Below are 24,802 nucleotides of genomic sequence, written 5' to 3' on the forward strand. Positions count from 1 at the left end.
TAAAAAAAAAAATTACTTTGTGTTAGAGAGGAGGAGAAAAAAGAAGAATCTAAGGGTTTATTTAATTAAAGCTACAATGTATTGAAAAACCAAGTAATTGTAATGATACAGACAATGCCGAGATTGTATAATTAGTAATTAATTACCTACAGAAATGACAATTTCTTTTCTTTAGAGCTATTCATTTTTCTTTTTCTTGTTTTTCTTCTTTTTTTTTTTTTTTTATTTGCATGCAACTCTCTTTAGGGCACACAAATCATGGGAGCAAATTACTGCATGGCACAGAGGCTACCAGCCTGGTTCTGTGTGCATTTTTACCTGTGGACAGAGGTGCTAAATTCTCACCCTCCTCATCCTGATCCCCACCAAGCAGCAGTCACAGAGCTCCCTGCCTGTAACAACTGCTCACCACACCAAAAGCCCTGCAAAAAATGGGCAGCAGAGCAAATTTTGACTCCAGCATGAAGAGTCACTGGGCCAGAGCTGACAGGCAGAACAGCTCCAGCCTTCTGTGGAGGGAGTCAAGGCACAGACCGTTAGCCCAGTGCTATATATATATATTATGCTTATAAGTCCTGATGTTAACCAATGTTATATATATATTTTAAGTATTCATGTATTCACAGCCATAAAGGCCTTTTCTCTACTTGAGCTAAATTGTATAACCGTGACCTATTGTCCCAGAAGGCTTTTTATTCATGTTAAATGGGTACTGAGATTAGAGCGCTCCTTGGTAGTAGGTACAGAAGTGTTCTGGAGGAGACAGGAGAAGATGGATGGTTGTATTGAGGCTCAGCACAGAAACCAAAAACAGGAGAACCAAGCAGCTCTGCAGCCCAGCTGGCTTGGCATCTGAAAAATCAGATGTGGAGCTGGAGTGGGGATGACAGTGCCCAGCACACATCACTCACTCACTCACTCACTCACTCACTCACTCACTCACTCATCCCCAGTTCTGGTAGCTCTGGTGGGATCCCTCACCACCCTCCAGTCCCTGTGCTCCTTGACCTGTGAGCCAGGGAGAGGGAGCCAGGTTGGGCTCTGTGGTGCTGCCCATGGCAATGCCTCACGAGTGCTCCATGCTGCACCTCTGACAGGCTGTCCCACTCTGTCCTGCCCCTTGGGAACAGCATTCCTGCTTGTACTGCCCCTGGCAAACAGCACAAGTGCTCCCTGTCTCTCTGGTACCCATGGAGCCTCCGGCCCCACCACTGAGCACAGATGCAGCTCCCAGTTAATATCCACAAGGAACCACAACCTCCCCAGAAAAAACTCTGCATCAGCATCCTGCACCCTCATCCCTCCCTGCCCAGCCAGGAGATCACTGCAAATCACACCAGTGAGACTGGCAGTTCCCCTGCTCTGACCTTAACCTTTACCCAAGGCCAGGGAACCCCTCTGGCTTTGAGCCTCATGGTCACACAGGCACGAGCAGGGAAACGTTCCTCGTCCGTCTGTTCATTCCCAGTGCGTGCCAAGGCCTCCCTCCAGTTCCTCAGAGACACGTTCCCTCCACGCTGTCTGGGGAAGAAATCAGGACAAGGCAGGCCTGGGTGCTGGTGCCAGGATGCAGGGTGACAGCCAGGGATGCTGGTGTCCCCTCAGTGGCTGTGACACTTTCAGTCACTCCGACACACTCAGGGTGGAAGTGGCAGCGAGCTGGCTGCTGGCTGTTACGCTGGTGCCAGATGGTGGATGAGATTAAAAGAATTTGATTTTCAAATAATCCATAAACCTGGCTGAGCTAATGTCGTTTCATATGCATTATCTTGTAATCCCAAGGAAGAGAACGTTTCAGAGCAAAGAGCCTTATTCTCCCTCCCTGCAAGGACTCTAACAAGCTAAAGATAATCCCCTTTTTGTTGGAAGGTGCTTACAGAGGACCTACAACACCCAGAGTGTGGCACAGGGGCTGTGGCTCTGTGCTGGTGCCTGGGAACAGGACAGCCAGGCACCTGGCACCATGGGTGCTGTCTTGTCCTGAGCTCCATAGAGGTGGGAGCAGCACACAGCAGCAGGGTCCAGGGACGTGCTGAATATAGACCCCTGGTCACTAAAGAAGGGATTTTGCCACTCCTGCCTCCAACAGTGCATGGGAGCACATGCTGCTGCATCACTGGAGTAGAGGAGGGTATAAATATATTCTTCTAGGTGAGTCCACTTTTATGTGTACTTTTGGGGATAAACCCCCAAGCCCAGCCCAAGTAAATCAAAGGCATGCTGTGCCAGTCTGGAGAGAGGATCAGGCCCTGCCCAGTGACTAAGCCCCACAGCCAGAGCCTGGTGACCACCCTCCCCCTCGCAAGGTGAGGGACAGCATGTGGCTGAAACCTCAACACTGCCCTCTCCAAAGCAACTGCTGCACAACAAGGCTTATAGGAAATTCATCCTTAGGGATTGCTTGAATCCCCCTTGTTTGCATCAAACACACACAGTCATTTTTTGCCTCTATCCCTATTTCATATGGATGGACCCCTATCCCTCCCTAACCCCTGCACAGTGCCCTGGGCACACCTCAGCACCTGCCCTCCATCCACCCTCTATTCTCACATGCTGCCTGCCTGTTCCCTGCCTCTTTTCCCTGCACTAGAAGCTCTTTGGACTCTCCTGCTTCTTGTCAAGCCTCAGTGGAGCAAAGACAACCATCTGCCAATCACTGGGATCCTTCAACGTGAGAGGTACAAGCTTGAAGACAGCAGTTAAAAATTGTTGATCCTTATTCCATGCTCCAGGTTCTCACGCTGGAGCGTGCCAGAGCTAGAGCAGGAGGTTATTTTAAGGGGAAAGGGAAATAAAACTCCACTGGAAGGATTTCCCAGTCACTGCCTGCCATCTAGTGCCTAGTACTGAGCTGTTTCACGGGCAGCAAGCAGCATCCACCTCCATCCTCGGGGGAATTTAGCTCTTAGATTAGAGCCAGCAACATTTGAGCATCAAGCTCCCAGCACTGATAATTCCCTGCCATGCTCCTCACTCTGGGCCAGAGCCAGGGAATGGGTTTGGAGTCAAATAGCCCAAGTCCTGGTGGGAACTATCAAGGAAAACAGCATGGGAGTGAGGAGAGGCGATGCTGTGTGCCTGCCTGGGTTGTGACACCATGCCCAGTACAAGAAGCTAACTAAATACAGCACAGCTTGACTTGCTGCAAGCCGCTGCCTTCAAGGTCATGTCATCATTGTCAGCAGCTCTGATCAAAGCAGTGCACACAGGCATTGTGTGAAGAGTGCCACAGACAGGCTAAAAATAGGGAGACAAATGGAAGCATGAGGGAAAAGGGTGAAGGGTGAGGCTTATCAGCTGTGCAGGAGACTGAAAACTTAGAGAAAATCAGGAAACAAACAAAAGTAATCAAGAAACACCAACTTTGTGGCTTGGAATATTCTGGTGCTTGGACATGCCTCTGAAGATTCCCACCCAGTTCAATCCATGGGTAATCACTGCAGCAGGAACACAATCCCTGCCAGGCCCCTGTAGCTGGTGATTTTAACTTTGTCTTAAGGCAATCTCGGGAGCTGATGCTCTCCCTTCCTTCCTTCCTTCAGCAGGGATGTACCTGGAATCACCTTAGGGGGTGTCTGGCAGCTTCTTGTTCCTCTGAAAGGGTCCAGATAACTACCTACCCACAAGGGCAGGAGAGAACAGGCAAGACTCGCTGTAATCCTATTTGCAGGCAGAGAAAATTAAGGGATATGAAATCCAGAAAGATCTGGGACAGGTAATGCCCATCTTGCTCACTGCCTCCTGCCCCTGCTAGCCCCAGCATTCTGGTGGAAGGCACTGCCTGCTGCACCACATTCCCTAAGGAGGGACAAGACTGGATGTCAAGCTGGGAGTGCTGATGGAGCAGAGGCTGAAAAGTGGGTCCCCATGGGTCCCACCCCCTAAAATGGGGGACTCACTGCCCCTCCACACAGAGCACTGGTGGGATCAGACACCCTGAATGCCCAATTTCCCTCCTCTCCAAACCCCTCACATCTTGGCTGCCCACTCCCCAGCAGATCCCTCGTTCCTCAAGCTCATCCAACATTTGCAGCCCGTGCCACTTGAAGCTTGAAGCCCTGCCACTTCCCAGCTTGGGAAGCAATTGCTGTTCTGCAGAGGGGAGCTTTGGGTCTGACACAAACCGGGCATTTGGAAAGGGCAGGCGGGGCAGGGCAGCAGCTTCGGAACCCGCAGAACCAGATTTACTGATTAGCACATGGCTCCGGTTTCCTCCAGTGCTTCCAGAAAAGCAATAGGCAACATTAACAAAAGGATTACTCAGAATTCAAAAGCAAATGGGATTTGTGACCCATTATATTAACTGGGGGCTGGGGAAAGCTCTACACAGAGAGAATACTGCCAGCAGGTCACCAAACCAATTATTAAGAGCTCACAGATGATGAAACTAGATATATACACACATCAAGATAAATTTCTATTTGTCTGCAGAAGCAGGACGCTGGCTGAGCCACCCTCCAAACCCAGTGTGTTTTTCCTATGTGCCCATTAAACCTGGATTATACCTAGGATTTTTCCCCAATAATTCACTCACCCCACAGGTTTACTGCTGAGGAATAACATTTGGGAGGGTAAAACCTGAAAGGAGAAATGTAATGGGTATAATTACTTTGATAGATGAGAGAGAGCAGAAAGCTGTCAGGCAGCAGCAGTGCTGGCCCATGCCTCATGTCATGATGTCCCCAATCTCCCTCTGCCCAGATGCCTGAGAGGAAGAGCAGCCCCTCAGAAGATGATCTGCCTTCAGTATCAACTCTCACCTTAAGCTCCAACAGAGTTCAGCTTAAAATTCAAACTGTTAGATGAAAAATCTTTTCCTCGACTTTTGCATTGGTCAATTATGAAATTGGATGTTCAGCAGCCAGGTAAAGAGCCAGTTGCTGGCAGTGCACAGTCCTGCTCCTGGAGTGGGCTGTGATGGTGAGTCCTAAAGCCCTGCATTCTCTCCATAGAGGCTTCATTGCTGAAAGACACTTCATAATTCAATTGAGAAATTCCCCTGGGTCTTCAAGCATTGCTTATGAAGTCCTGACAAAGGATTTTATAGCCCACAAGATCTGTTAGGGAAAAGTAGCCTTGACAGCAAAGCTGTAGCTGGAACTACCTGGAGGGCGTTCCTGCTGTCAGCATTTCATACTCACCTCAAAAATTCCTGGCTTTTCTTTTTGAGGGATGGATGTCAAGGATTGGGTAGTATCAACAAAGCTTCTGAGGAAATCTGACCCTGAGTACAAGTTTCCCAGCAGTACCCTTTATTTTATATCCATTCTTACTTTTGCAGAGATTCACTCAAGCCTTGCCTCCTGACTGTCCCACTCTGTGTCTTTCCAACATGCTGGTTATACCAACCACAGGGGTTTCACAAGAAAAAGGAGGAAAAAGGTGTCCCCAAAAACAAAAGGATGGGATCTAGTCCACTCGTGCCACTGGTGACCTCAAGATTTCCCACACAACTTTCTGCTGGGTCTCTGGGCTGCCATGAGCAGAGCAGCCCAGGCTGCATCTCCTGCAGGCAGCAGAGCACAGCAGGAAAGGGCAGCACCTGCACAAAAATTCCTTCCAGAGACAGAGATCCCTTCCAACACAAGAATGGGAGCTTGAACATAAAGGCAAAGGGACTGATGCTGCTGGAGATGATGCTGCTGGAGATGAATCATCTCCAGCAGTATCAGTCCCTTTGGACAGAGAGTGAGCCCAAAGACTGCAGCAGCTGGGACAGCCCAATTCCCATTGTCCCTGAGCCAGCTCACCCCTGGCCTGGCAGTCAGGGATGCCTCAGGATGCTACCTGCACCCCCAGCATGCATCCCTGCTCATGGTTGTATTTGGGAGAATAGCATCTCTCCTCCTGCAGGTTTTCAGAGAGCAGGAAGAGGTGTAGCCTGTGGCTCCAAAGACCTCTCCTGGCTCCACGTGTATTTATCTTCCTAGTTCTGAAGACTTTCATTGCTTGGGGCAATAAAGAAGCCAGAAGGAGCAACAAACAGCAGGGTTTGTTGTTTTTTATACTGGACTTTCCCATTATGTGAGAAAGTGTGAGGTTCTCAACAGTTCAAACTATCACAAAACATATGAGCAGGGCTCTGCTTAGAGAGCACCAACCCCCAAAACTTACACAGACAAGGAGGGATTTCAGCTAGGCAACAATTTTGTAAAAGTAAAGGAAAACTGTATCTGTGAAGCTGAGAAGTGTTTTTATTAGGACTTGTTATTTCTTCTCCACTGGAGGGGAGTGTTAGTGTCAACTTGCCACAAAGAAAACTCTCAGCTCTCTCTTCTAACATGGTGGTTTAAGCGATGGCTTAGATGCCAGTGCTTTAGAATGCAACTGCTCCTTCCATTTGTGTCTGCTACTGGAGACTTTTAGCAACAGCTGCTGGACTGCACCACACCAGGGCCAGGACATCTTCAGGTGCTTCCTTCCCCTTGGAGAGAGAAAGGATGAGGCTTTTTGTATATGACCCTTAAGAATCATGGAAGCGTCCCATGCCAAAACTGGTTTTGAGGAGCAGAAAGCCTCTGCAGCCTGAGCAGTCAGGAGCTTCCTCTCTGGTGTGCACAGTCAGGAGTGGGTAACAGCAGCATGGATCTTACCTGGGACTGCTTAGATAAGCCTCACATTGCTGCTCTCAAAGCGAGGAGCTATGGGTCCTTTCCAAAATTCCTCTCTGCAGCGCACCCTTCGCAGGAGAGCTCTTCAACTGATCTCACCCTGCCTTGCACTGAAGAACCACAACAAACTCAGTTTCTTCCCCAGGCCCTTGGTGCAGCCTCAGGTTCTGGCAGAGATCTCATGTGAGAGGGACTTTGTCAAGGTGAGAAAAACCCTCCAGGGTTTGAGTCCGAAAAAGCTCCAGCCTCCTTCAACATCCAGACAAACTCTGGTGGCTCTCCATCACATTTGCAAAGGGAGTTTTGTGTTTCAACCAAAGTAAAATGCTCCCCCTGGTCTTTGTGCTGGACTGCAGCAGCTTTCACGCAGCCACAACTCCACAGGTTCCTTCTGCTCTCTCAGAAGAGGCTCTCGGGCTTTGTGCTGCCTTTTCAGCAGTTACCACCAGCCTGCTCAGACTTCTGCAGCTCTGAGTATGGGAATAGGCTCATGCTGAGTGGAAAGGCAGCCTGCAGCCATCAAGTTCCCAAAGGAAAAGAACAGCCTCAGTGACCTACTGCAGGAGTTTGGGAGTAGAGGAAATGAGAAGATTCAAGCCATCCTTTAGGATCCTCCAGCTTCCCTCTCCCCAAGGCTGGGGAAGAAGAGGTCACACAGGAGAACTGAGCAAAAACCTCCGAGCTACAGGATCTGTGATTGTTTGCAGCAACTGGCTGAGTGGCTTTAAATAAAATCAACTACAGGAAAAATAAAAATATTTTAAATAAATAAATAGATGGTGCCATTCCCACAGAGGCTGCAAGTAGGAATTTTTATTTCAGGTGATGAAAAAACACTTTCAGCTTTCAGAAAAGACCAAGTTTCTCACACACATGCTACCCGTAAGGTCTGAGGACAAGGAAAAACATTTAAAAATGTAGGATGCTGTTGATTCTGACCTTTGCACTGCTGAAGGAGCTACACATCTCTCAGCACAGACAATGCCCAAAGACTTGCAGCTTGAGTAATCCAGAAATAGGAACTGCCTGGGTCTGAAGATCAGCAAGGTTTCAGTACAGCCTTTTCTTTCATTTGTGCTCTGTCTTTTGGGAGCAAGCACAGATTAAACAGCATTTTCTATGCTTTGAAAGTTTTGTCCTAGCAATACAAAACCTGCCATGGTGAGGTCCCAGCTGCATCTTCTGGAGCCAGGGACAGCCTGAAACAAGAGTGGCAGAGAAAACCTGTACTGACTGCACCCATGTGCCCCCACAGGAGGGGCACAGCCTGAGGGGAAGGACTCGCCTCCCCCTGCTTCAGGATCTTCCAGTCCTGGAGAAGGCAACAGGGCTCCCTTCAGCAGTGCTGACCTCAGAGAGCAGCCAAAAATCTGCAGCCTTTCAGGCACATGTTCTGCTCCACATTTATTTCCTCTTTGCCACTGCTCTCTGCTGCAGACTCAGCCTCCTTGCCAGGCCTGTGAGGATGCTTCCAGGAGCCAAGTTTTGTTGGTAATTTATGGCAAACCTGCAGCTCCCAGACTGTCCAGCATTGGAAAATAGAAGGCTGCTGTGCTACCTTCCACCCCAGTGTCTTGCAGAGTGATTAAGGATAACTTTAATTTGAAGCCTGGAGCTCAACAGCTCCCAAAGGATTGATAAAGTACATACAGCAATCTCCAGTTCCACCTCTGGAGTCCAAACTCTCTCTGGATGATTTATGACAGTTATTTCCTCCCTCTCTCCCTGCTGCTGGAGCAAGCTCATTCCCTGCGAGGTCCAGCAGCACTCTTGACTACTGAACAGCAACATTTACAACCAGAAAAAACCTCCAACAACAGAACCAGCCCCAGAGGGCCAAGACAGCACCACACAAGCCCAGGATAGATCTTCTAATAAAGAAACTAGGGTAATAGGGTCAGGCTACCTGAGGCAGACCCAGCTGTGCTGGTTAGCAGTGCTGGCCTGATGCAGTGGGAATGGGAGCCAAGAACTCCCTAGAGACACCTTTGAGGCTGCTCCCATGAGACAGCAATGCTAAAGCACCTTCCCCTCCCAGGAAAAATGAGCCTCCCAGCCCAGACAGAGAGCAGCTGCTGCTGCTGCTATCCTCCCTCAGTGTCTGTTGCTGTAACCTGAGGCTCACAGGGAGGCAGTGAGAGTGGGAAGGCGGCTGCCCATTCCTCATGGATCCGTGTCCTCCACAGCCGCTGTGCATCACAGACTCCAGGCCAGAGGCAGCTAACACTAGAAGTTAACAAGCTGTGAATATCCCTGCTTACATTCCCCAGAAACCCATCCTGTCCTGGCTGGTGTTCAGGAGAGTCTGTTCCCACCTGGACACACAGATAACCCTCCAGTGCTGCTCTTATCAGAGAGCAGGGACCAGTGATAAGCATTAGCTACAGCAAGGAGAAACCCTTTGAGGCTGAGCCTGTGGCAGCAGTCTGGAGAGGAAAGCAAACCTTCTGGGTAGCACAGCCCCAGGGAACCACACTCTTGGGAGAGGAAAGGATACAACATGCATTTCCAGAAGAGGTGGAGGAGGAGAATTCAACAAGAGCAAAGAACTCCCTCAGGAAAGCTTCACTTCCAAGTATAGATTTAATATTTATTCAGTACAGGGCCAGTGAAGAGAACTGGGAAATAAGGCAAAGGCAAATTATCCTCCAGAGCCCAAGTGAACATCTCACACACCCAGACCATGCAAAGCAGCAGCTGTGCTCCTCTCCGGAGCCACGTCCCACACCTTCCCCATCTGCTGGAGCACAGGCCATTGCTCACAAGTCCAGGAGGAATCTATTGACTTTTTTCAGGTATTCTGACTGCAGGTAATCTCCCAGCTCCTTCTTTGTGACCCACAGGTAATCTGCCTTCAGCTTTGCCTGGGACAAATCACTGCTTTGGAGGAAGGCTTTGAAGAAGAAGACTTTGGCTCCCACGTTATTCTCAGTTCTGATGGCCCTGGGGAATTTATACTTGTAAATCCCAAATGGTGCATTCCCCAGGACTTTGGCTTGAATGTGATCTCCTGCAAGAAGCCAGCAATGCAAGAGAAAGAGAGTAAGACATAAGAACACAGAACAACAATAACTGCTCCCCTGTATATCAACAACACAGCATAAGCCATTCCTTGTATGAGGTTCAGACTGGCTGTTCCCTCTTTGGCAGAAATACTAACAACTGTGAAAGAACTGTGTTTTTTTTCTCATGAAAAAACAGCTCATTTGTAGACCAGAGAGTCCTCTTAGAGTGGGAGAGGGAGGAAGGGGAGGGTATCCAGCTTTGCCAATCTTGAGTGAAAAGCAAGGACACGTGTTTGTCTTCATCACCCATCCGCCACAAAAGCTACTACAGGGCAACAACAGGGAAAGAGAAGCCCAGAGCAACTCCAGACATTCAGGGGTGTCTGGTGATACCCCAAAATGACCCATGATGGCCAGACATGGCACTGCTGCTGCTGGCAGCCAGAGATCCCAAGTCCCAGTGTGCCAGCCCTCTGCCACAACATGCCTTTTCCCAGCAAATGGGAGAAGATTTCACTACAGCAGATGGCAAAGATCCCTCAGACAGGGCACTGGAAGAAAACCACTGGGACAAACAAAAGGGAGGGTCAAGCTACACACCCAAAAACGTAGCCATGGCTCGTTCAGCCGTGCTCCGTAGCGTCTCTCCAGGCTGCCACTCCACTTGAGGCAGGAGCCACAGCTCCTGGTTACCAATTTTCTGTTTCACCAGAAGCATCAGGTTGCTGTCCAGCTTCCTGTTCAACGATGTTCGATCGTTGCTTTTGTCAGCATCTGCCAAAAACCAACACATGCTGGAAACAAAGTCTCCTGGCAGCATGCTCTGACCCCCTCAGTTATCAATCCTCTGTGCCTCACACCCAGAAACAATACACACATGTGGGTACGTGGAATATGACAGAAATCTAGACAGGAATGCTCTCAGTTACTCTAGAAGTCATTGCAGGATTCAGCTGCTGTTCTCCTATCCAGAAAGACTCTATAATAAGCAGCCTAGATTTCCACCTTCACAAAAACCAACAAGAGCACTAAGCAGAGCTTGGGAACCAAATGACCAAACATTTCTCTTGTCTGGAAACCACATCTATGTGCATCATTTTGCCCTGGTGAACACACACTTTTTTTGCAGCATGGGAACACTGATTTCCCTGTCAGACTGTTAACTGCGCATGTGCTGCCACAGTGTCAAGACTCTCTTTAAAACAAACAAAAAAAGAGACCAAAAATGCCTTCCTTCTACTGAATTGCACTCTGGCAAACAATCTGGGTGTTCTCACCCACCACGAACTCCAGGCTGTACCTGTTATCCGTGGGGCAGGTTTGAACCGCAGAAACTTCTGCTCCCACTTCTCCTCCAGGTCCTGAGCCATGATGACCGTCTTGCCACGAGCTTCATCCTCATCATACAAGCTTTCCATCTTCTTCTTGAGCTGCTCCTCCTCCTCCAGCTTACGCACTTCATGATCGGAATAGAGGCTCCTCTCCAGCTCTATCTAGAAAAGCAACATAAAGAAGTCTTAAGCCACAAGCACTATAGGTATTAGCAAGCAAAATTAAATTATTTCCAATTCAGGAAAGTAAGGCAATAGGAATTTCCTGAGGTTGAGCAGGGCTTCCCTCCTTGCAGCCAGAGCGTGTGAGTGGGACACCAACACCATGGAGGCGACCGTGGGGACACCTCCAACACCCACGAGATGTGGAGCAAATCGCACGCAGGGCACTTGGGGAGCAACATCACAGACGATGTGTGCGAGGCCACCAGCTCCTGATGCTCCCCTCCCCTCATACCTGAGGGCGCCATTTCCCCATCCACACCCTCACGCAGACACGCGCACACATCCCCCTCTACCTGCTCCATGAGCGCCGCCACCTCTTCCTCCTCCTTTTCCAGAGGCTGCGTGATTCGGGGAAGCCTCAACAAGCACATGGCCCCAAAGAGCCTCCAGGGGCGCCGCGCGGCAGCGCTACAAACCCAGCGAGCGCTGCCCGCCGCCCGCGGCCGCAGGGGCGCCGCCATGGCCCGCGCCCCACAATGCCCCGCCATGTCCCCTCCTCGCTCCCGGCGTGCTCCGCGCGGCCGCTCCCCGGCGCGGGCCGAGCGCCGCCATCAGCGCGGCCATGGCGCTGGCCGGGCTACGCGTGCTGGGCTGGGGGTGAGCGGAGAGGGCGGGACGGGCTGTGGGGAGCGGGGGGACAGCGAGGGGACAGCGGGGAGGGCTCCCCTTGCTGCGGGGTGGCCGCTGGGGGCTGCCCGCTGTCGCCCAGCGCTCAGCCGCCGTTGTCTCCTCAGGGGCCGCGCCGCCGCCCTGTGCCGCGGGCTCCGCTCCGGCCCCCCGAGGCTGCAGGACGTGGCGGGGGCCGCTGCCAAGGAGACGGAGAAGCAGAGCGCGACCGAGCAGAGGTGAGAGCCGAGGCCAGGCCGCGCCGGGAGGGCGCTGCCATCTGCCTCTTGCTGCGAGGTTTTATCGCCTTCGGTGGGTTTTCAGCCGAGGAAGGGGAGGGAGCCGCTTGACTCAATCAGAAACGCAGCTTGTGTTTTTCGGAGGTTTGCTCCCTTCTTTCTTTATTTCCCGATATGAAATGAAACTTTGTAATATTTAAAGAGCGAGGCCTGACAGCTCTTACTTTGCTCCTCAGCTCTTTAATCCTGCAGAGGAACTCCATGAGATGGGATGGCAAGGTTTATGAAGAGGTCCCGATAGCTCACATCAAAGCAACGTACAACAAGTAAGCAAATGAGCTGCTCCATTCCAGCTCTCGTGTGAAATCAAAGCTTCGAACCCGGGGTTTGGCCTGTCATCATTTTGATCTAAAGGCTCAAAGGAAAACAGCCAAGGGAATGGTGTTCATGGCTGGGAAGATGATACTGATTTAAACCTCAGTGGTGTTCAGGGAGCATACCTGTTCTTGGAGTCTCTTAAAAGCTGTGAGATTGTTTTTATATATTGATTACATTCTGATATGAATAATCAGATGCTGATAGTTTTAAGAGCAGGTTACTTCCAGCCCATGCTCTAGCACTATTTCTGTGCAGGTGTTGAAAAAATTATTATATTCTCCATGAGACAGTTGTGTTTCATCAGTGATTGCTCCTGTGATGTGTTACTGCTTAAGGCTCTTTCAAGTTCTAAAAGTGTCTTGTGCATTTTTTTTTTTAATAGAAGAGATAAAATGCAGTGAGAGGTGGATCTGAAAGGGCTGAGTGAGATACAGCACACCTCCAGAAAGGTTCTGCTGGGGCCTGTAAGATGACCAGGTCACTGCTGGGTGGTCTCTGCAGTGGGTTTGAGTGGGATACTTTGAAAGAGAGACAGAAGTCAGTTATGCCAGTAAGGTGAGCGAGAAACTGGAGAATACAGCTTTGTTCCAGTTTGCTTCTTGCCTCTGCCCCTGTCCCTCCGCAGCACGCACATCCAGGTGGTGAGCTTTGACAACCAGCCGTTCTCCCGCACGTCCTGCGGCACAGAGGGCTTCCAGAACGCCAGGAAGGGCACTGCCATCGCAGCCCAGACTGCAGCCATGGCAGCAGCAGTGGTGAGTGCCCACCGTGATCCCCACCTCCTGAGGGGAGCTCTGCCTGCCTGCCCCTGGGCACGGCCCTGGCTCGCAGGCAGCACTGTGGTGCTGGAGTTTCATTTGCACACAAAGTGTGTTTGAAAGAGCTGTTAGAAATGCCCCAAGTGGGAGCTGAGCTGTGCAGGTTGTGATTGGAAATGTGTGATTGTAACTTGGAACCTGTCCTTTCCTAGCACCGGTCTGCACAGCCTCCTCTTTTCCTAAGTGAACATTTCTCAGTCATTTGGGGAATGTAGCCTCTGAATCAGTAGCAGTTCAAGTTTTGCACCGTAGGGTACTGAGAAGTAACTGTAGTTATTGTCTGGATATTTTATATCTGCTCTCCGCCACAGAACTGAGCTCCAGCCAGCAGTTCCAGTCAGAGGAAGTGATGTTCTTGCACCTGTTCATTCCAGCTGCATGTCATTTATTGTAACTCTTTCTGAAAAAAACCATGTGGGTGTCCAGGTGGAGGAGATGAGGCTGGCTGTGTCATGGTCCTCATTACAGCAGAATGAGGCAAGGTTAAACTGAAAATCCTTACCCTAATTTAGGTGGAACTCACTTCAGCCTTTCATGCCAGAGGAGTTTGGTGCCACTGCTGGCCAACAGCTTATTGTGGTTGACTCAGAGGGATATAAGAACATCTTCACTATTAATCTGTGCTTGTTGGAACCTCATAATAGCTGCGTAGCTGTGCTTGGACACATTGATTCTGTCACTGTTGAAGTAGTTAGTACATTAATTGCACCAGAGCACAATGAGAAAGAGAGCCAGAGGTGGCTCCCTCCACGTGGTGGCAGCAGGGCTGTGCTGTACAGCAGTTCTTCATTTCCAATTTGAAAGCCCCTAGAATTTTTGCCCTGGAGGTGTGGACTCCTGCAAAGCAAATCTAAAGCTTGCCTGCTCTTCTCATTTACCCTCCAGAAAGAATCCACTGCTCACAGGGTAGAAATCGCCACATTAGAGAAGGGAAAACAACTTAGAATTAGTCATTGTTAGTCCTTTTCCACTTCAGTCACGTATCCATGGATATGTCCTTTTTTGCTCTGGCTTTAAGTCACAGATAGTTTGATTTGAGAGCTTTCTCTCTGTGCAGAGCTCAGTTTAGCACAGAAGTTCTCTTGAACTGTCATGGCCATACCCCAGCCTCGTTTGCTCTTAGTGTCTCTGCAGTAATCCCTATATATGTCTTCTTTATCCATTACTACCTAATCTTTATTTTTACTTAAATACTACTATGAAAATGAAAGACACCAGGGGAGCCAGAGTTTATGTCAGAGAGAACACTAACCAGTTGTTCTTTTTACAGAAGGCACGTGGGAAGGGTGTATTGCATGTGCGAGTCATGGTGAAAGGACTGGGACCAGGACGCAAAGTAGGTGTTGGAGTTTCTTTTCCATACTTTATTTTCTCAGCTATCATGGATGTTTTCTAAACTCAGGCTGGTTTCAATTAACTTGGTTTTTCTGAAGCTGATGTAAAGGATTCCTCACCTAAGTGCCCAGTAATGAATTTTTAGAGTCATTATAATTTTAGAGTAATACCATGTTGGAGGTAGAATAAAAGCTGTATTTGGGGCTTCTTTTGGCTAAAGTAGGAAAATCAGTAGGAATGCTCAAGAAAGGACTAGAGCAAATATGTTTAAACTGGGTTTTCTGAATGAGTTACTTATTTTTAAGAATTAAGAAGTGAGAAGCATTGGAACAAGTTGATTTTCGGATGGGGGGACGAAACTGTTTTGCCCTGAGCTTTTTCCCTTCTCTGCTGTTCTGTGTGTTGATAGCTGTCATCTGCTGTTTTGTTGCAGGCTGCCATCAAGGGGCTGACAATGGGAGGTTTGGAGATCATCTCCATCACCGACAACAGCCCGGTCCCCCACAACGGCTGCCGCCCACGGAAAGCCAGGAGAGTGTGAGGGGCAGGGCAAGGGACACACAGCTTTCAGCGTCAGTTCATCAGGGACTGGGTTGAATGTTGCTTCTGTGACTGATTCTGGAAGGCCACCCTCCCTGGAAATACTTGTTGAGGGAAGCTTGGAGAGACCATGCTGAGCCTTGAAAATGCAGGAGATAGAAGCTGCTGGAGAAAGCAGGAATCCATGTATTCCCTTAGTGGGAAGCCTCTTGTCTACAAAGTTTGTTGATTAAAATGTTGGTCTTTTGACAGCCATTCCTGCTGTGTTCCTAGAAGTATTTTGGCTTATTACTTCCTTTTGACTGCTCTCTTCCTCTTACCACCATATGTGGCTCTTGTCTAGCCCTCCATGCCATTAGTGCCCTTGTCAGGCAGAAGGACAGCCTGAGATCTCAATCTCCTGTAATCATCTGTAGTAAACAACTGCACAGGGTCAGGTCATCTTCCTTCCCTCTTTGTCTCACTGCTCACATTGGGAAACAAGGCATGGGGTAACTCTTTCCTTCCCTCTGGCTCACAGAGCCACGTGTGCCCTATGAGAGGCAGCTCTCCCTGTTCACAGAGCACCAGCCTGGATCCATTCCTGATTTCTGGCACAGATCTGTTGCAGTACTTTGTTTCATCCAAGCTGTACTGACCTGCCACTGCTCTTGGCAAAGGAAAGCACCTCACTTTCTAAAGGGGCTGCTGGGATCTTGCCAGGTTTGATGCTTGCAGTCTCTTTGGCCCTGCCTTGTGCACCACAAACTGCATTTTCCAGGGTCCTGGGGACAGCAAGCAGGGGTTAGTAGGCCCAAGGAATAATGAAATGCTGCCAAGGAGATACAAAGCACTTAAGTCTTGAACTGTACCTCTGTGTATCCACAAGCAGCAGGAGCTTGTTGTGGGTCTGTGATGTATTACTGCTGTCCCAGCTCCGTCCAGAATTTCTGCCAAGGAAATATGTCAGGAGCATTAAGCAGGGAAGGTAAAAGCAGTAATTGACTACAGGATGGATTTGCTGGATGGCAGAGGCACATTGCCTAGCAAAGGGCATCTCACTGAAATCCCTGCTGCCAGAGAAGCCCTGGCACTAAACAACGTGCTCTGGGCAAGTATTTCACCTGTAAACATGGTGTATTTCAGAGCAACCAGCAGTTCTATTGCAAATGCAGAATCTTCTTTTCTATTATTTCTCATTCTGTCATTCCTCTGTAGTTTCTTAAATTGCATAGTTAACTATTTTCTTCCTCTTTAGAGAAAGGGTACCATAGCAACAAGACAGTGAACCTCCTTCATGGGGCTGAATGGCATACAGCAGGTTTTGAAAGAAATCACTCTGCTTAGAAAAGCCTGTTGAGTTGCATTTGACAGGAGAAAACAAGATTCAGACAAATCTACTTTAGTCCAACTCTCTGAATTTGTAGGGAGGGTAGGTGATCTTAAAGGGAAGTTCCTTGAGCTGTCACAGATTTGACAGTGAGGAAGAGAGGCTCTTCCATAGATGTTTGCCACACCAGAAGAGTTTCCCCCTCACTCCAGAAATACAGCTGCCCTAGGCACTTAATATTCTGCTTTTTTAAGAAGAAGATAGCAGGTCAGCCATAAATTGCCAAGATGAACTCTCTGAGTATGCAGCTGGCTGGGGAAGGGATGTGTGATGTGTTTACAGTAAGGCTGGGCTGGTATCTGTGTCCAGCACAGCAACCACCCTGACAAAGGAGGGGCACCAGGCTGTGCCAGCAGGTTTGTCTAACACACACAAGACCAAACACTGCTGTTCTCCACTACAGCCTGTTCATTGCATCAATGCAGAGGTGCCCAAGTCACATGAAGGTGGTAGAGCAAATTGAAAAGTAAAATTATGAAGAGATCTGTGGTCCTGCTGGAAGTCAGGAAAGAGTATGTGTAAAAAGTGAATTGAGAGTCAGAAAACAAGAAGAATAAATCTTCATCCTAAAATCTTACCCACACTTGAAATCAAGGCCGTGTCCTCTGTAAAGGCCACTCCTAGACACTCTTGGTTTCTGGGAGTTTGTGAAGGTTTTAGGAGGTCTGCCAGTGCATCACCACTGCTTATACAGTGGGAAGCTTTATGGCCCTCCCTGCCCTGCCTGTTTCGACTGACAGTCCTGTAGCACCCTCTGTGCTGGACAGAAGAGGCTGATGCTGTACAATATGATACAAATACAATACAAATATCTGTACAATATGATACAAATATTCCAGCTCCCTGGACTCTGTACAGCTTTTTACTGAAATCACATTTCCCATCCACCTTCGCTCCTGCCCTGATGGAGCACTCCCAAAATCACGTCCTAACTCAGTGCACAGTCTCAGCTGTTTATCCTGCAACACATCCCAGGGCTCTGGGGCAGTCAGTGAGGTGAGGGAGCACAGCTGCACAAAGCAAGGGCTGGGATGCTCCTTCCTGCACACACAGTACAGTGGAAGAAGGCTTAAAACTCTATTGTGGTTTGTGTTGCAAGGAATTAATAGACACCAATAGTGCTTAACAATTTCCTTACCCTTCAAATGAAACTATTAATTAAGGGCCTGGTTTTAGTCAGCCACTGGTGTTTACGAGTTCTAATTGCTTTTCTTGGCATCTGGGTGGAAAGCTGTTTTCTACTGGCTCACATTCCTCCTGAGCAGCAATTACTTTATTTGTCAGTAGCATGGCCACAGCATTAGCACTCTCATTAGGGTCATATCCTCTCCCTCTGGGCTTCCCTGTTGCTTTTGGACATTTTGCTCTCCATTCCCTCCTAACTTTTGATTCCCTACATTCAAAGATTACTTTTTCTGAAAAACAATCTCAGAAATTGCTGCTGACTGCAAAGCTTCATCCTGGTTCATCCCTGGCCTTTCCTGGGATTCTGCATTCCGTTCTAAATAAACGGTCACATGGACCTCTCTCCATCGTATCCCTGTAAATCCCTGTGTAAAACCCAGAACGCTCTCCTGACTTACAGATAAAATGCTGCCTCAGGTCTGTTTACTCCTTACTGAGTGCCACACCACCTTGGGGAGTTAGTCTAACTTAGTTACCCTTCCTTTGGACCTGGGATGGCACCTGGTGGCCTGGAAAAATAGCCCTCAGCCATCTCCCTAATAGTGTATTATTCTGAAAAGAGGAATTACTTCCCTATCCCCAGCAACAAGGACCTTCTGCCCAGAGCTGCAGGTTTATCTGCTGAATTGATGATTTACTTTTTCTTCCAGGAGCATCTCAGTGACAAGATTCAGGCAGCCAATTTGGATCCCTTTGTGAGATTCAATTAAACCATAAAGTGATGTCAGTGTCCTTTAACAGCTGACTGTACACACAAGCAGGCAAGGAGAAGGGGGAGAAGGGGACAGACCCTGCAGTGCTAATAAACTGTAGCAGCAGGGGTGGCTTAAGGCAGCCCGGCTGCAGCTGCTAAAGACATCTGTGCAGGTTTTGCTGGCTTTCCCTCTGCTGTGGGAATACCTGGCTCGAGATGTGCACAAAGAAGGTCACTGAGTAGGTGTTTATAACCCTAAAGCACCCCCGGGAGTTTTGAAGAAGTAGCAGTTCAAATCAGGTTGTTTTTGCACTCAGACTTCAGCAAATAATCACGGTGCTGCTTTCATGCCTAGCATCCCCACCTGGCCCCTCTTCCCCTCCAACCTCAGCCCATGACCTCTCAGACCAAAAGGAGATAAAGGGCCCTCGGATTGGTTTTCTGCTTTCCCAATGTTCTCCTCTCCCTGAAGAGGCATTAATGGGTACTCATGGCAGTAGGAGCTGCTCAGAGGTTTTACTAATGAACAGCATAAGAGCATCCAAGCCCCCACAGGAAGGTGAAGCGGAACTGCAGAGTCCTCTTGGGGAGATGTAGAGGGGAGCCAAGCCTCGATGTTATTTGTTTTTCTGAAACCACTCACACCTCTTCTGCTGAGTTCTCCAAGCTTCCCCTGCACTAGTGCCACTTGGCAGGGTCCTTAATTTCTCCAGAGTCCATAACCCTCCTCCTGTGCCCACATCTACAGAGTGGAGGCTGTGCACCTGGACCCAACCATCTCAGCAGCTCTGGAGCCCCAACAGCCATTATTTGCAAAAGCTGCTTCCAGCAGCAACCTCACCGCTTGTTTTTCTGAAAAACAGTAAGCAGAAGGGAGAAAGGATTGGGCACAAGGGGCTCCTCTGCACAGCAGCAGGCCCGGCTTCCCACCCACACAGTGCTCCAGGTAACAAATAAAACTTGGGGGCCCAGGCAGAATGACATATTTGACCCACCAGTCTCCCATCCTCTGCCCCCTCTGCAGGTCCCAAGGTGAGGGGAAATAGGACTTATCTCTTCATGCACCAGCCTGCAGGCACAGACCTTGCTCTCCTAATTGCCAGCCATGCTCTCACACCGCCCCTTGGCAAGATCTGGGTACTGCCTTTCATATCACTCCTGCCAAATCCACAGAAATAGCAATTTCCTGACCTGCCAGGGTCAAACTGACCAAGAAATCCAAATTACTGTAGACTGGTCAGCCCTGTGGACTTCTTAGTAAGGCCAATGGCTGGAAAGCAGTTTTCTCCAGCACTGGGAGATGCCCTGGGACAATCTGTCCCTGGACATGGTTGTAAAACCAGCGCTGTTTACCAAAATCCATCCAAAGAAGGGGAGATCCCCTTCCAAGTGATTCTGCAGCCAAGAGACACAGTCACCAAAGGGCCACTGTAAAACTGGAACAAACCCTGCTTGGCCACAAGCAGCTGCACAGCAGAGCTGCTCTCCCCAGCTCTTATCAGAGCCAGCAGATCAGCACCAACATCACCTTCAAACCTGAGCCCTCTCTGGGGAAGCAGCTGAGGGGGGATTTAAGGGGTAGGAGGCAGGATGAGGAGAGATTAACTCAGATTTTGCTGCCCAAAGCCAGACAGGCTGCACTGCACAATCATGCTGTCGAGATGACATTTGTCTGTCCTATGTTACAGGAGACCCTGTTTAGCTGCCAGTTGCTCCTTTTTCCTTACAAAGAGGGATTTTACAAGCATTAAGTACTAACCAGTCAGGGGTGAACCAGTGACCTACCTACGCTGCTGCAGGTATCAGCACAGATAATCAGGACCTTACCCTGACTTCACGACCAGCCCCAAAAAAATAGGGCAAGCAGCAGCAATGAAAATTATCCATCACAGTCAGAGACAACAGAGCACGTGCTGGCTCTGCACTGGGGGCAGTCCCACACGCAGGGACAGTGCCAGCACTGCAGTAACCCACAGGATGCATGTTCAGCCCCGCAGCTCGGGCCAAGGCTGCCTGCTGGTCACCACAGAGGTGCCGGTGCCCCTCACCTGGCCGAGCTGGCCGTTTGAAGCGCTCTCCCCAGGCTCTGGCGGGCACAGCAAGGCCGTTTCCATGCGGATGGGCTGCTTCTCCCCGTTGCTGTGGCGACGGCACTGGGCGCCAGCAGGTCGGAGGCGGGAGGGCGAGGATCGAGGATCGTATCTCCGCGGAGCTCACCAAGGGCACTGGGTACATCTAATCCGGCACTGCTCCATTTTAGGCCTCCCAGGAGCTCCCGAGGAGCTATCAAATGACCAGCTCAGCGGCAGCGAGCAGGCACGCACAGGGGTGCAGCGCACCGCGATTAAAAACACCCTAAAATCACATCCAACAGCAGCCAGATGGCCCTGGCAGGGCTCCCCTGCCACCTGCCTGGTTTTCAGCCCTCCAAGCCCCTTGAGCAAGCGGTTCCACACATCCCTGATGGCAGCACTGCCAGTGCACCCTCACCTGCCCCATCCAGGGTGAGCAGTCAGGCACTGGGACAGCGACAGTGTGCTCAGCCACCCAACTCTCTCTACCCTTCTGCCTCCATGCCTGATGCTGTTGCAACACACCTGAATAGAGGAAGGATACTGGCAGAGGGAAGGATGAACTTGTGCAAGAGTAGCTTTCAGAGGGACAATTCACTGCCAAAAACAGGGAGTCCTCTGGGTAAAGCCAGGGCTGCTCTGGACTACATTTGGCATTTTGCAAATCTGATGGGTAGAAGGGAAGAAGACAGCCACAGAAAGTAGAAATAACATGTTCCTGGCTTGAAAAAGATGGAACTCAAACTAGTTTTGTCATGTACAGAAAATAAACTCCTCCAAAGGAAGAGTTGTCCAATTCATACCTGGACAAAGCAGAATGCAGCAAATGCTGGGGAATTGGTAGTGTTATCTTAGGGCCCTGGGCATCCATGAGCCATCCCAGCACATTCCTCCATAACTGTCCTCAACTCATTAGTCAAGTGAGGACCCAGATGTTACCCAGATGCTGCAGCACAGCCTTGAGTAGCAGGAACCAAGGGCAATGTGTCACTTTCCAGTTCTCTTCACATACAAGACCACAGCAGCTGGCCATGAATTAGCAGTTTCCACGTTGCTAGTTTAAAACTGTAGTATTTTTATGGATTATTTTACCAGAAAAGCTTTTATAACCATGTAATAATTCAAGGAAGCACAAGATTCAGGCACATCAAGGACACAGACTCTGAAACTTGCATAGCAAGGATGAAATAAACCCACAAAATCCTTCAATTGTCCATAGGACATCCATTTGCTCTGCAGCATGTACCTATCTGATAAAGGCTCCCAGAAGGACAACAGCTGTGAGGGGGCCACATATCTCATTGCTATGCCTTCACCATCTCTCTGCCCACAGCCCCGAGAGATCCTTGCAGGAAAAGCTGGCAGAAAAGCAGCAAGACAGATTATAAAGAAAAACAAAGGGATTTCTTAAAGCATCAGAAATCTGATTCTTCTAGCTGGGTCAAAATGACCAAGGGAAGAGCTTAATAGATGCAGCACCTGAGCAAAAGGAAGGTCCTTTCAGGTAAGGCAGCTAAATCAGGGCCAGCCATGAGCACTGGAAGGTAAATTGATAGGAGTCTTTAGTAGGGACACATCTTAAACCTATCCATACATTTGATTCTAATGGGATTTCTGTGCCTTGCTGTCTAATGCCTTTTATACAAGAAATAATGCAGCTGTCCTGCGTTCACTACTTTTATTTTCTTAAAGCAAAGGCAACAGAAGAAGTAACAAAAGATGGGATTTTGCTGCCAGTCAAACACAGTTTCCAGCTCAAGCATCTCCTCCTCACTTAGTGCCTATCTGAAAAGCCACAGGCTCAAGAGCTTTCTGGTGTGCTCAAGGTCTGCACAGGAAAGCATCAGAGAAATGGAGGAAAGGTTCAAAGGAAAATACTTTCATGCTCAAGATGCAGATGGTTAGAGGAACTAACACAAACAGGGATGCTGCGGAGTTCTCAGCCAGACCATTCTGCAAAGAGGCAGGGAGCAGCACATTGAAAATCTGAGTGCCTCAGCACAATCCCAAAGCAGTGGACAGGCTGTCCTGCCAAGCAAGGTGTGTTCAGCTTTGTGCTGGTTTGGCTGGGGCAGCTACAGAGGATGGACCCCTGCTTTCCTGGAGATGGCTAAACACCTGCCAGACCATGTGAAGTGGGAATTAATTCCTTGTTTTGCTTTGCTTGCATGTGGCTTTTGCTTTACCCATTAATCAGTGTTTATCTCAACCCACAAGTCTTCTCACTTTTCTCACCAGTGAGGGAGTGAGCAAGTGGCTCTGTGGGGCTGAGCTGCCAGCTGGGGTTAGACCACAACAAGCTTTCATCCCTTGATCATGCAGAAAATGTCCAAAAGATTAGATAAATGCTGAAAATGGAATAAAGGAAGAGTCCCTGAGTACAAGCTGGGCTAGTAATAATATGCAAAGGGAAAAATGTAACCAAGAATTCCTCTCCCAGCATTAGTTCATGTAGACAAGAATTTGAGAAATCTGCAGAAATGACAGAAATGCCTCAGATGGGAACATTCTTAAGGACACTTGTACTCCAAGTGCCAGAAGAGGCAGCAAGCTCCCATGGGATATGTCTGCACAGTCCAAGGCCCTGCCATCTCCTCTTAGCAAAGGAATTCCCATCTATATCATTCAGATTTTTGGAAGACAAAGACAATAAATCAGACTTTTAAAGCAAATTCTGTTTATTCTGTTTTTGCCTTGAGTTGCTAACAAATCTTTGCCCTAACCTAGGAAAAATATCAGATAGAAAATATCTCCCCTTTTCTCCCACCCTCCCCACCACACACACTTTTTGTTTCTTAAATAAAAGCATCAAAATTTCAAGCATGAGAGACTTTTCTTTCCATACATTTCTGTAACAAAATTAACTCTGTTGTTGATATAAAATGCAGCAGCCAAGACCACAGGATCTGCTATGCTACTCCAAGGCAATTAGTACCCAGTATGATCAGTTTGTCTGCAAACATAATAAGAAAATACTTAGCACTTATCCAGCACTTTTTATCCATGAATCTCAAAGTGTTTTATAAAAGCTGAAAATATGTTTTTGGCCTCATTTACAGAGAAGAAAACACCAGCTGGAGAAGGAAGAGATTTGCCCCCAGCCTCAGAATTTAATAGCAGAGCTAAGAACAGATCTCTTTCTCAGCCCCAAGTCCAACAATCCATGCCACACTCTCTGCTTCACATAGGGAAGCCTGAATTTGGCAAAAGCCCCTACTACAGAAATGCTGAAGTTTATATTTTTGCCACTGAAAAAAGAGTCTCAATGGAGATCTGACAGCTAATTTAGTAAGCACTGACTTCCTGAGGCTGTGACACCGAGGAGTAAACAGAGTCTCAGATGGAGCAGCTGGAAGCTTAGGGGGGGGAAAAAAAGTCTCATACTGAAGTGCGAACAGCTGTGAGAGTGGTGCAGAGGGAGGTAAATCCATGATCTACAGTGTGCAAACGATTCTCCACTTGGAGCTTTAATTGAATGTTTGAGGAACAGATCACAGGATAAAACCATAAAACCTTGACAAATAGTGTTATTAGACGAGAGGAACTGCAGCTAAAGCACTGACACCTCCTCTGTTAGCAGTCTCCTGACCCGCCGGCACTCCTGACAGACCTGAGACACCAACAGTGCAAACACCAGGAAAAGAGCAGTGAAATGCAATGTCTTGCCTAGAAATAATCTTTAGCAAGGCCAGGAGAGAAGTACAGTGAGGCAGAGAGCGAAGGCTGATTCAAGGACCTCAGGACACTCTTAACTTTGAGGTCCACCACTCATACCATGAGCAGGCACCCCCACCCACACAGCTCTTCTCCAGTGCATCACCAAAAATTAATGCATGACTCCAACAATCCTCTTCACAGGCATGTGGCCACAACACATCACCCACAGCTCATTTTGGTCCAATTTAGACACCCACAGGGTCCTTTAACGGAGAGGGTCTCCTGTGTATTAGCACCAATTTTCTATTGCCCCCACTGTACCTCCTAAAGGAATGGGACAAGAACAGGCTGCAGCTTCTGATATGGAGCACATCATGATGCTGGGATAGTTGTGCTGCCTGGCAGCAGTCATAAACCAGCCCTCGTGTAACAACCCCCAAATGCTGGCCTACAACCAAGAACTCCATTTTTAAGAGAGAAGGGTAGGCCAGCATCCTCACCAGCCCACAGTGGCAGGTAATTACACACAGGAGCTTAATTTATCAGCAGCACAAACACTGCCATGGTCCAGCCAACACTGCCATACTGGCCAGCTGTGCTCTGAAGCCTGGAAACAGCATCTGGGTTCTCACAGAGAACAGTGTATCAAACAGACAGAGGTAAGCAACCTAAGTCAACAAGTTCATCTCCAGACTGCCCACCCACAGCAGTGAACACGAATTCAGGTCTCCATCCCT

At 48.9% G+C, this 24,802-nt stretch overlaps 2 protein-coding genes across 2 annotated transcripts; one reads left to right on the top strand and one right to left on the bottom strand.

Moving 5' to 3' along the window:
- Positions 1-9,180: 9,180 nt before the first annotated feature.
- On the bottom strand, positions 9,181-11,660 carry MRPL46 (mitochondrial ribosomal protein L46). The gene is made up of 4 exons (XM_054641911.2): positions 11,466-11,660; positions 10,917-11,109; positions 10,217-10,390; positions 9,181-9,621 (listed from the first exon to the last, which is right to left on the bottom strand). The coding sequence occupies exons 1-4, from the start codon at positions 11,658-11,660 to the stop codon at positions 9,371-9,373; spliced, it is 813 nt and encodes a 270-aa protein (XP_054497886.1). The 3' UTR covers positions 9,181-9,370.
- Positions 11,642-15,343, top strand: MRPS11 (mitochondrial ribosomal protein S11). Its single transcript, XM_077185353.1, has 6 exons — positions 11,642-11,769; positions 11,907-12,017; positions 12,254-12,343; positions 13,021-13,150; positions 14,484-14,549; positions 14,982-15,343. The coding sequence occupies exons 1-6, from the start codon at positions 11,735-11,737 to the stop codon at positions 15,087-15,089; spliced, it is 540 nt and encodes a 179-aa protein (XP_077041468.1). The 5' UTR covers positions 11,642-11,734; the 3' UTR covers positions 15,090-15,343.
- The last annotated feature ends 9,459 nt before the right edge of the window (positions 15,344-24,802 follow it).

The sequence above is a fragment of the Agelaius phoeniceus genome, chromosome 13 (assembly GCF_051311805.1).
Source record: "Agelaius phoeniceus isolate bAgePho1 chromosome 13, bAgePho1.hap1, whole genome shotgun sequence".
NCBI classification, from domain to species: Eukaryota; Metazoa; Chordata; class Aves; order Passeriformes; family Icteridae; genus Agelaius; species Agelaius phoeniceus.

Excerpts from the sequence above, each read along its gene's own strand:
- MRPL46 (XM_054641911.2), bottom strand. The coding sequence starts at position 11,660 with ATGGCGGGGCATTGTGGGGCGCGGGCCATGGCGGCGCCCCTGCGGCCG. Across the intron at positions 11,110-11,465 it reads TGGCGGCGCTCATGGAGCAG|ATAGAGCTGGAGAGGAGCCT; the intron begins GTAGAGGGGGAT and ends TTGCTTTTCTAG. Across the intron at positions 10,391-10,916 it reads ACCTGCCCCACGGATAACAG|ATGCTGACAAAAGCAACGAT; the intron begins GTACAGCCTGGA and ends GGTTTTTGGCAG.
- MRPS11 (XM_077185353.1), top strand. The coding sequence starts at position 11,735 with ATGGCGCTGGCCGGGCTACGCGTGCTGGGCTGGGG. Across the intron at positions 11,770-11,906 it reads CTACGCGTGCTGGGCTGGGG|GGGCCGCGCCGCCGCCCTGT; the intron begins GTGAGCGGAGAG and ends TTGTCTCCTCAG. Across the intron at positions 12,344-13,020 it reads ATCAAAGCAACGTACAACAA|CACGCACATCCAGGTGGTGA; the intron begins GTAAGCAAATGA and ends GTCCCTCCGCAG.